This window comes from Ranitomeya variabilis, chromosome 1, assembly GCF_051348905.1.
Source record: "Ranitomeya variabilis isolate aRanVar5 chromosome 1, aRanVar5.hap1, whole genome shotgun sequence".
Lineage (NCBI taxonomy): Eukaryota > Metazoa > Chordata > Amphibia > Anura > Dendrobatidae > Ranitomeya > Ranitomeya variabilis.
In genome coordinates, this window is record NC_135232.1 from 214,741,102 (window position 1) to 214,753,281 (window position 12,180).

The 12,180-nt window shown below is 42.3% G+C and overlaps 1 protein-coding gene across 4 annotated transcripts in view; it reads right to left on the reverse strand.

Annotated features, from left to right (window-relative positions):
* Positions 1–12,180, reverse strand: part of RPH3A (rabphilin 3A) — a 450,823-nt gene that overhangs the window by 47,417 nt on the left and 391,226 nt on the right. For all 4 annotated transcript variants that reach the window (XM_077292456.1, XM_077292446.1, XM_077292453.1 and 1 more), the window contains 3 exons: positions 10,682–10,791; positions 9,589–9,715; positions 6,302–6,358 (listed from right to left, as the gene is read on the reverse strand). In XM_077292456.1, coding sequence (XP_077148571.1) covers positions 6,302–6,358; positions 9,589–9,715; positions 10,682–10,791 — 294 coding nt within the window. The remainder of the gene's footprint in view (positions 1–6,301; positions 6,359–9,588; positions 9,716–10,681; positions 10,792–12,180) is intronic.

Consider the following 12,180-nt stretch of genomic DNA (forward strand, 5'->3'; position numbering starts at 1 on the left):
TTATTCTGCTATCAGTAAGCGGGCCTCTCTGTGCTAAACCTGGTTCATTTCTGTGTTTGTCATTTCCTCTTACCTCACCGTCATTATTTGTGGGGGGCTTCTATCCAGCTTTGGGGTCCCCTTCTCTGGAGGCAAGAAAGGTCTTTGTTTTCCTCTACTAGGGGTAGCTAGATTCTCCGGCTGGCGCGTGTCATCTAGAATCAACGTAGGAATGATCCCCGGCTACTTCTAGTGTTGGCGTTAGGAGTAGATATATGGTCAACCCAGTTACCACTGCCCTATGAGCTGGATTTTTGTATTCTGCAGACTTCCACGTTCCTCTGAGACCCTCGCCATTGGGGTCATAACAGCCAATAGTGCTTAGTGAGCCAAAAATAGCAACAAAAGGTGTCACCAACAGGAGGGCAAGATATTAACAAAAATAAATAAATAAACACATAGCAAGACCACAATGGGATGAATAGGAAAAAAGGGATCGTACACAAAGGGTTAGTATAAAATAGTTACCAGAGATAAATATAAATAAGTATAAATATATACCCCAGTGTTAGGAACCAAAAAATCCTAAATATGTAAACAATGATGGAAATGGATTCTGGACCATGGGTAAGAATAAAGGTGCATAGTGTAAAGACTTAGGGGGAAAAAAAAAAAAAATAATAATAAACCACAAGCCAAGTCCTAGCTACCCAGGTACATAAAACCCAAATGTACAACTAAATCAATCAATGTGGTCAGCATAAATAAGTATGAATGAATCTTACCAGCACATGTGTGGAGACGCCGCAACCCCTATGCGGCGCAACCAAGTATCGAAGGACAGCCGCAATCATGAGGTTGCGGAAAGGTTCTGTCTCCATAAGCCTAAATGGCAATATTTCCAGGGCATGCAGTCTAGAAATGTGGCTATTTAGCATTGTAGCTTGTGGCCACCTGGCTGCATATTTATAGTTGTGTTCCAAGGACTGGGGAAGGGACAACTGAACGCTGCACTGGGACAAGGTCGTGGACATGGTTTTTGACGGTGGTCACAAATGTGCAATGACAGGTTCAGGGAAGGGAGGCATCTTTGCATATGTCTTGGACACGGGATTGGCGTGACGGTAGAACAGTGGAAGAGGCAGTGGTGTCACCCACAGACACTGTTTCTGGACCATGGCGTTCATCCCAATTAGTAGGGTGCATTGCTTGCATGTGCCTGAGCATGCTGGTGGTGGTCAGGATGGTACCAGTGCTGCCCCTGCTAATGCTAGCATGGCAGGTATAGCAAATTGCCATTTTTGGGTTAACTGGACTGTCTTTAAATAGTGCCAGACTCGTGAACACCTAAAACTTGGTTTGGCAACTTCACCCATGTTGGTGCTCTGAGGATCAGTTCCTCACCTTGTGCCTCTGTCTACCACACTGCTTCTTCCTGTCTGCTGTTGTGCTGTGGATCCCTCCTCCTGTGTGCTGCTGTCCTCGCTCTGCATGTCACCTTCCCAGGTTGGGTCAGTGACTTTATCATCCACCACCTCATTTTCCACTTCCGCACCTTGGTCCTCCTGACTGGCTGACATAACACCATTTGTTAACAAATGTGTCTCATCATCATCCAGCTCTTGTGACAGTAATTGCATTTTTCCACTGTCACCTTCTTGTGAGCGTGGCTGCTCAAATATTTTAGCATTGCTACATGCGATCTCCTCAAGTCCCGGTTGGAACACGCAGGGCGAGAGTCCAGAATCTATAAAAGGAAATGTGATCAGTTTTTCCAAGTGTTAAAGTTTGGGATCACTTGTCTCCGGTACTCAGCATGGTGCAAGGAAGGAGGATCAGGGAGAGCATCATGTGGTCCAGATTGAATCACAGATACTAAGACTGGACCGGGTGGCAGATAGAGTGATGCTGGCAAAGTGACTGGAAGCATTATATGCTATCCATCCAACAACTATATGCTATCCATCCAACAACCTTTTCACACTGGTCTGGCTTCAAGAGTGGTGTTCCGCACACCCCTACACAGTGGGACAGGAAGTAAGATAGACATGATGTGCATGTTTGTTGTTCTCCCGCAGCAGGCACAGTTTCACCTTGCCCACATCCTCAGCCTCTTCATTCACCATCAACATCACATTTACATCCCTGTTCCTTACCATGCGCCTTGCCCATTTTAAATTACATAAGATATATCCCTGTTTAGAAAATGTTGCAGACAGTATTACAATGCCAGCAAAATTTGCTCACTATAGGTGGACGTATAAGACTGTAGTATCAATAAGCAATGCTATTTTGAACCAATTTTTTTTTGTGTGTGTTTTGAGACTCAACTGTTTTAGAATAAATGCTGTATAAAATGTCACTGCTGAAAAAAATTGTGTAACACCCCAGGTTCCTGATTGTTACAGCGGCATTGCTTTTCTCACAGGGAGAGTAATGTCACGCTTGGAAGCAAGGAAGGATCCTTTTATGGGGTTATCAGCACATACAACACTGTTCTGACTCCAGGCCAGTAGGGGGAGCTCTGAACCCAGTTTCAGGGGAGCTTCCCTAGATATGGATATATTCTGGTCTGGAGGAGGAGTTAGGCAGTCTGTCAGAGGGAGAGACAGAGAGAGGAGTTCATGAGAGGAGAGAGAGGAGTGAGGAAGGAGTTCTGGGGCCGTGCAGCCAAGTGAGGTGCTGCAGCTCCTGGGAAGAGCAAAGAGGAAAGCAGAGCAGTCTATAAAGAGAATGAGAGGGGAAGTGGAGCAAAGGAGAGTGAAGAACTGGAGAGAGAAGCTGTGACTGAACTTCCAGCTACAGGTATCTGCGCTCAGCGTGGAGGAAGACCGAGGTTGTGGGGGTAACTCTATGCCCCACAGCAGAAACCGGTGGATGGCTGGACTTCAAGCCACCTGTCCACCATTAACACCCGAGGACACAGTAGCAGATAGAGCCTGGGTTGTGATAGAGATCCTGTAAAAACGCTTGAGTTACCTGTCATACGGGTAGTGTCCTACCAACAAGGGGGACAGAGAGAAAACGTGAGGACCTTGTGTGAGGCCTAAGGCAGCAAGGGACTACAACGCAGCGCTAGAAGGAAGGCTTCCAACCCCACCTGGTAAAAGGGATTCCAGATTCGCTTCCAAGCTGGCCGGCCTTACCTGTACCTGTGATCCAGAACCCTGGACTGTGGCTGCCTGAATTCATCAGTAAAGAGGTAAAGAGACTGCAACCCTGTGTCCTCCATTTCTTTCTACACCACCAACCTCCTGACCCCAACTACATCGGGAGCCCTGGGGATCCAGCTTCACCTGTGGGAAGCCATACCATCTCAGCTGCCATAACATCACCCCAGTGGACCCCTTTTAAGCAGCGTTGGTCACCCCTGACCAAATACCACAGGTGTCGTCACAAACTTGTATTACTTTACAAACCCCTTTAAAAACCTTTCCTTTAACATGGACAGCCAGGGCCATGGACCAGGCCGCCACTGCAGTGACATCCCTTTAAGTACCGGATCCGATACAGAGTACCCCACAGCCATGACGGGCGTTCCAATTGCAGTATTTCAATGCTAGCATAAAGTGCCGACTTCAAATGGATGTATACGACTGCAGTATCAATACAGCAATGTGATTTTTTTAGCAAAGGTTTTTTTGGGGGGTGGGGCTTTTGAGGCCCTAATTAGCACGATAAATGCAGTATAAAATGTCACAGCTAAATAAAAAAGGGCAGTATTACAATGCCAGGCAAATTTGCACCCCCAATTTCTTTTTGGTGGGTTTTGTAGCACAAATGTAGCACGCTAAATGCCATGCAAAATTTCACTGCTCAAAAAACTTGCAGTATTACTATTGCAGGCAAATTTGTACAATTGAGATGAGATGTATTAGACTGCAGTGTCAATATAGCAATGCCATTGAGCTCTAAACAAGTCCGGCTGTATGCTTTTGACACACACAACTGCCGCAGAAAAAATAGTATAATATTTCCCTGCTCGGAACAGTTTGCAGGATTAAGAACAGAAAGAATATTATTAGCCCTGAAAAGAGGTTTTGGTATCAGTTGCAGGCTGCAGAATAAAGGACTTGCAATTCACCTAATCCTGTCCTACATGATCAATTCAGCACAATCTCTCCATACGTGCTGCTAACAGAAATATTTATATGTATTATAATTAGCCTTCACTGTTGTACTTCACAGAAATATAAATATGTTTGAATTTCTAGCTAATACGCATCTACAATTCTGTCCCTCTCTCATCAGCACCGCTCCCTACGCTGCCTGTGCTAGGGGTATAGTGTGCAGAAAATGGAGTCACGGGTCTTATATAGACCTGATGACACTAGGTGGCCAGCCAATCGCAGTAATGCCACAAGCAAGATGGCTACGGCATTACAGTGACTGTCAGGCAATCCCCACATGTTCATTGACTGTATAAAAAGAGCCAAACATGTCAGGCAGAGACTCGAGCATTAAAAAAATATTCGCTGAGTAGTGAGTATCCTGAGCGAGTAACCAGTAGCACGCTAGCTCATCACTAATTGGCATCTCTTTTTTCCTGCTATGGCTGATTGGACCTAGGAATCTGTCTCCTGATAAAACCTGATCACTACTTAGGGGGAAATGCAATGTTTTGTATTTTTGTGCCATATATCATCTATATATTTTGTAGGGATATACTTAGGAATATTTGAAGGTCAGTCCTCGTTGAGTGAGAGCGCAATATTGATACCTATTAGGGTGCCAAACCCTATGTTAAGGAAGATTCTGTAGGGATTTTTAGAGTGTAGACCAGTGTTTCCCAAACCTTGTCCTTACGGACCCCAACACAACATGTTGCACAGGTGATGGAATTATAATTATAGCATCAGAAACAGGTTCTCATCTGTGCAACACTAAGAAAATCCTGAAAACATGTTGTTATGTTGGGGGAAGTGAGGATGAGGTTTTGGAAACACGGTTCTAGACAAATTGTTTGACACCTGTACCCTTTTTCCCTATGCTGAGCACATAGCATGTTTCATAGGTATTTATCATGTGTCCCTTTAAAGCTGAAGTGGAGAATTCTTAAGATTAGGGATGAGCGGACCCGTGGAAATTCGGGTTCGTCCGAACTTTGGTCCAAGTTTGGGTACAGATCTGATACCTGAATCAAACCTTGAGCCTGCATCCGAACCCCATTTAAATCAATTGGAACTCTGGAGCTGGAAAATCTCTCTCTCTCTCCTCTCCAAACAACTGAACTGTAAGGGTATGTGCACACGTTGCGGATTTTGCTGCGGACCCGCAGCGTTTCTGCAGCTGTTGGTCCGCTGCAGTTTCCCATGAGTTTACAGTTCAATGTAAACCTATGGGAAACCGAAAACGCTGTGCATATGCTGCGGTTTACAATCCGCAGCATGTCACTTCTTTGTGCGGAATCGCGGCGATTCTGCACACATAGAAATGCATTGATCTGCTTACTTTCCGCATGTGGCTATGCCCACCATGCGGGAAGTAAGCGGATCATGTGCGGATGGTACCCGGAGTGGAGGAGAGGAGACTCTCTTCCAGGCCCTGGGAACCATATTTGTGTAAAAAAAAAAGAATTAGAATAAAAAATAATGATATACTCACCTTCTGATGGCCCCTGAAGTTCTCCAGCCTCTCAGCGCTGCACGCGGCCGTCCGGTCGCAGGGTTGCTATGCGAGCAAGACCTGCGATGATGTCACGGTCACATGACCGTGACGTCACAAAGGTCCTTCTCGCATAGCATCTTTAGAACCGGACCGCCGCGTGCAGCGCCGAGGAGATAGGGATGTCGGAGGGTGAGTATAACCATTTTTTAATTATTTTTAACATTAGATCTTTTTTACTATTGATGCTGCATATGCAGCATTAATAGTAAAACAATTGCAGGAGTAAACCCGCAGCGGAAACCCAAGACAAACCGCGATAAATCTGCAGGGATAACCGCAGCGGTTTTGCCCTGCAGATTTATCAAATCTGCTACGGGAGAACCCGCAGAGGACCCTTACTACGTGTGCACATAGCCTAAAATGGACTTCCAGGATAAGTCAATATTCGTAGTTCAGTACCGGACACTAGGTGTTTGGCATGAACCATGAACTTTACAGTTTGCGCTCACGCATCCCTACCTAAGATATCAATTTATCAATATTAATAAAAGACTACATTCCTTTTGCCATCCTCATCTTAGAGAAGAGTACATGCCACGTGGGCTTTGATTTTCTCAATGTATTTGAATGTGGTCTGGAGCACAGAGAAAGTATATACAGTATACACTAAATGTGAATGCAAGTTTTGTAAGGAATCCAACAAAATGTCACTTACTTCATCTTCATAAAGAGCCATGCCTCTAACTGATCCTGTAGTTCCAGCACGTTTCATCTGAAATAAAAGCAAAAAAACACATAGTGAGAAATCATAACCGTAAATGTAGAACTTTCAAAAGAGCAGGTCAGAAAACAAGCTAGCAGAAAGAATACCAGAATAGGCCTCCAGGCAATTGGTTCTATGAAATGAGAGCATATTGCATGGAGCAATGTCCATCTGGCCAGAAGTAGAACTACTGACAGCAAGATGTATAGAATACCAGTCTAGTATAATACAGCGTGGGCCATTTATATGGATACACCTAAATAAAATGGGAATGGTGGGTGATATCAACTTCCTGTTTGTGGCACATTAGTATATGAGAGGGGTGAAAACTTTTCAAGATGGGTGATGACCATGGCGGCCATTTTGAAGTCGGTCATTTTGGATCCAACTTTATTTTTTTCCAATGGGAAGAGGGTCATGTGACACAATTTTATGACCACTTATTGTCAATGCAAACTTCTTCTCCCACTCTTGACACACTGATAGCAACACCGCAGAAGAAATGCTAGCACAGGCTTCCAGTATCCGTTGATTCAGATGCTGCACATCTCATATCTTCACAGCATAGACTGTATGCCTATATATAGAATTGCCTTCAGATGACCCCAGCATCTGAAACAACAGATACTGGAAGCATGTGCTAGCATTTCTTCTGCGGTGTTGCTATCAGTGTGTCAAGAGTGGGAGAAGAGGGTTGCATTGACAATCCAACACAATGGGCAGCACTTTGAACACATTTAATAAGTGGTCATAAACTTATAAGTAACTCATGAAACAATAAAGTTACGTTAAAACCAAGCACACCATTGTTTTTCTTGTGAAATTCTCAATAAGTTTGATGTCACATGATCCTCTTCCCATTGGAAAAAAAGTTGGATCCAAAATGGCCAACTTCAAAATGGCCGCCATGGTCACCGCCCATCTTGAAAAGTTTTCCCCCTCCCATATACATACTAATGTGCCACAAATAAGAAGTTGATATCACCAAACATTCCCATTTTATTTAGGTGTAGCCATATACAGGTCCTTCTCAAAAAATTAGCATATATTGTTAAATTTCATTATTTACCATAATGTAATGATTACAATTAAACTTTCATATATTATAGATTCATTATCCACCAACTGAAATTTGTCAGGTCTTTTATTGTTTTAATACTGATGATTTTGGCCTACAACTCCTGATAACCCAAAAAACCTGTCTCAATAAATTAGCATATCAAGAAAAGGTTCTCAAAACGACCTATTACCCTAATCTTCTGAATCAACTAATTAACTCTAAACACATGCAAGATACCTGAGGCTTTTAAAAACTCCCTGCCTGGTTCATTACTCAAAACCCCCATCATGGGTAAGACTAGCGACCTGACAGATGTCAAGAAGGCCATCATTGACACCCTCAAGCAAGAGGGTAAGACCCAGAAAGAAATTTCTCAACAAATAGGCTGTTCCCAGAGTGCTGTATCAAGGCACCTCAATGGTAAGTCTGTTGGAAGGAAACAATGTGGCAGAAAACGCTGTACAACGAGAAGAGGTGACCGGACCCTGAGGAAGAAGTGGACTGAGTCTGGTGTGGAAACATCCAGAGCCACCGTGCACAGGCGTGTGCAGGAAATGGGCTACAGGTGCCGCATTCCCCAGGTAAAGCCACTTTTGAACCATAAACAGCGGCAGAAGCGCCTGACCTGGGCTACAGAGAAGCAGCACTGGACTGTTGCTAAGTGGTCCCAAGTACTTTTTTCTGATGAAAGCAAATTTTGCATGTCATTCGGAAATCAAGGTGCCAGAGTCTGGAGGAAGACTGGGGAGAAGGAAATGCCAAAATGCCTGAAGTGCAGTGTCAAGTACCCACAGTCAGTGATGGTGTGGGGTGCCATGTCAGCTGCTGGTGTTGGTCCACTGTGTTTCATCAAGGGCAGGGTCAATGCAGCTAGCTATCAGGAGATTTTGGAGCACTTCATGCTTCCATCGGCTGAAATGCTTTATGGAGATGAAGATTTCATTTTTCAGCACGACCTGGCACCTGCTCACAGTGCCAAAACCACTGGTAAATGGTTTACGGACCATGGTATTACTGTGCTCAATTGGCCTGCCAACTCTCCTGACCTGAACCCCATAGAGAATCTGTGGGATATTGTGAAGAGAAAGTTGAGAGACGCAAGACCCAACACTCTGGATGAGCTTAAGGCCGCTATTGAAGCATCCTGGGCCTCCATAACATCTCAGCAGTGTCACAGGCTGATTGCCTCCATGCCACGCCGCATTGAAGCAGTCATTTCTGCAAAAGGATTCCCGACCAAGTATTGAGTGCATAACTGAACATTATTATTTGATGGTTTTTTTGTTTGTTATTAAAAAACACTTTTATTTGACTGGCCGGGTGAAATATGCTAATTTATTGAGACAGGTTTTTTGGGTTATCAGGAGTTGTAGGCCAAAATCATCAGTATTAAAACAATAAAAGACCTGACAAATTTCAGTTGGTGGATAATGAATCTATAATATATGAAAGTTTAATTGTAATCATTACATTATGGTAAATAATGAAATTTAACACTATATGCTAATTTTTTGAGAAGGACCTGTAAATGGCCCATCCTGTAGATTAAAATCGAATTGCATCCATTATACATATTTCTCCAATTGTTTTTCTAGCTTATCTTGATTTCTTGTACAGCTACGTTAATCAAACTGTCCTGAGAGCACTTATACTCACAGACTATATTGTTATAAGAGCAGTTTATTGGATTTTGTTGCATGTTTTGATTTACAGTATATGTTTGGCAGAGAGTTTCTCACAATTTCACTGAAATCCACAAAAGATAAGTCATGTGATAAATTTTAAGAATACCTGCACTATTCCTAAAATCCAATCAAGACTTATTATGCTTTATTTATTAGAGAGAAAAATTATCTTTTGAATTTGTCTACTCATCTTCCCATATAGCAACCTCCAAATGCAACTCTGGGGTGACATCTGGTCAAGTTTGGTAAGTATTTTGCATTACTATTTGTATCTAAAAACAAAACTGTAGTGGGTCCAGAACAAGAAAGATAAAATATATTCATAATACTTTTTTCTGCTTATGTTGCACTCATGATTGTGGTTTACAAATATCTCTACAAAAAGGTGATTGAAATACTGATATAAAATACATTAGCATGAAATGGTTCTTCAGCATAATGCATAAAACATCAAAACTAACAGTAAAAATAGCAACAACAACAACAAAACACACCGGAATTACACGTTCCAGGCAAACATTGAAATTCTTTTTCAGATTTGGTTTTAGCTTCTTCAGAGAAAATCTTGTCTCGCCAATAAATTCATTGTGACCAAATTTGTCCTCATCACAAACGGAAATTCTGAAAGTAAAGTGGCAAAATTTGCAAAATATATAGAATTATAGAAGAATGCATAGAGATCAATATTCTAGCATTTAACATGGCAAAATTATCTGCGGTTTAAATCTCAACACTATCTGAGCAATAGCATTTCATGTTGGAAAGGGTATACCTTATCTATCTATATAGTTATACTTGTATATAGATAAATAGAACTATAGATCGATAGATGGATCGATAGAAGGATCGATAGATAGAGGGCCTACACAAGGCCTCATTCACATGTCAGTGTTGCACATACGTGTTCTATCCATTTTCTTTTCATGGAACATGTACCCAATATAGTCTCTGGTGCTATTCATGGCTCATGTGTCTGTGCAAAACTCATGAAAAAATTACCGTTTTTCTCTGGTCTCACGGAAGAAAAGTGTCAATACAAGTCTATGGGTCTATGAAAAACACATACACCACTGGGATTGCATGCATGTGCCATCCATGTGATGTCTGTGTTTAACATTGTAAAGGATAGGGGAAGTTTTGCAATTTATGCATCCATGAAAAAAACTGATGACACACTGATGGTAAAAACAGACACATGTACCAAACACTGATACCCAGCGATCCAAAAATCGGATGACACAGGTACCATTTTTACACGTTCATGTTTAAACACGGATGTGTGAATGAGGCCTTAGTGTGATTTTGGAGTGCAGTACATATATTCCTGTATTCCTCTTAAGTACAACCTATGCTTAGCAGAATCAAAATGGTTAAATTGGAGAAAGCAGGAGACTTATTGAAATGACTTTTCATCAGGCTCTTCATAAATCTCTAATTATTTACTAAGCATACTAATTTGAATGGATTGCTGCCCTCGTTACCAATATAATCAATATCTTTGAAGACCTTGTATCTTGGGGAGCATTAGGGCCAAGCTTAGTAATGTTTCACTGTATTTGTTATAATCAACCATTCGAGAAACCTTACCTAAGTGTCTTCCTCTGTAGTTCTTCATCTGTGATGCCATGATACACCAGAGTCTCATTCCATGCTGGGTTACGAGTATTTCTGAGAGTTTTAGTGCGCAGTTTGTTTGCCTGGAATTAGAAAGGATATATAACTTTTCATTAAACGGTTTTACTTAGATATCAAGTGTTGAACATTGATAACATTTTATGTTATAAACCTAACCAGATGAGCGTTGACTATAGGACTCTCCACTGATATAATGAAATGCGCTATCTCACATATCTATGAACAGCAGATAGTGGACCATATAAGGACTTCCTACAAAAATTACTGAATGATACAAAATAGGGTGCTTCTACACTGGCCAAATATCATGAATCAGCATAGGAATTAGATGGTATAAAGAAGTTGCCAATCACCTGATGAACAAGCAAAACCTTTGCTGAATACAGTTATTTTTAAGCTTGCGTAAAAATCATTCTCAACAGGACATTGTCCTGTATAACCAGAACCTGTACTGCTGAATAGTGATGGGCAGACTCAAGGATGTTCAGGTCCGTCGGGTTTCAGCCGAACATTAGAAAAAAAAAAGGCTTGGTTCGGGTACCAGAACAATACCCGAACTCGAACCCGAACCCCATTCAAATGAATGGGGGGGCTGAACATCCAGCATTTCCTTCCCGTCATCTTTATGACAGTGGCTCTAATCAATAGTAACATTCCACGTTACCGCCAGTCACAGCGCTGTGATTCCCACACTGTCGCACAGATGGCAGCTTGTGAGCCAGCAGCTGTGGTGGCGGTGAAAAGGTTACAGCTGGTCACAGGCACCAGCTGATGTGAGTACTACTCTCATTATCATACGCCTGGTCTTGCTGATAGCAGCAACAGCGGGCATACAATGATCAGTGTATTCACCAGCTGGCACCTGTCCATTTAGGTAATAAATAAATTAAAATAATGACGTGGGTTCCCCTTAATTTTCATAACCATCTTAGGGAAAGTCGATGTCTGGGGGCTGATGTTAAGATTCTGGTAAGGGGCCAATAGCTATAAAGGTTCCCAGGCTATTAATATCAACTCACAGCAGTTTATTTAGCTGGTTATTATATGGGAGACCCTCAAAAATATGATGATGGGTCCCCCTTATAATTAATAACCAGCAAAGGCTAAACAAGAAAGCTGAAGGCTGATTTATTATTAACCTAGTTATGAGCCATGGATATTTGCCCCCTCCCAGACTAAGAACATAATCCCTCAGCTGCCCCAGAAATACCATATCCATTAGATGCGTAATTTCTGGTGCTTAGCCTTGCTTTTCCCACTTGTCCTGGTGTAGTGGCAAGTGGGGTAATAGTACTGGGGTTGATGTAAGCTTTGTAATGTAAGCTGACAGCAAGCCCAGGGGTTAGTAATGGAGAGGCATCTATAAGACACCCCCATTAACCCCATAGTCAAATGTATTAAAGACCGAGTCAAGTGCTTTAATTGAAATAAACCCACAAAGTTGTTTATTT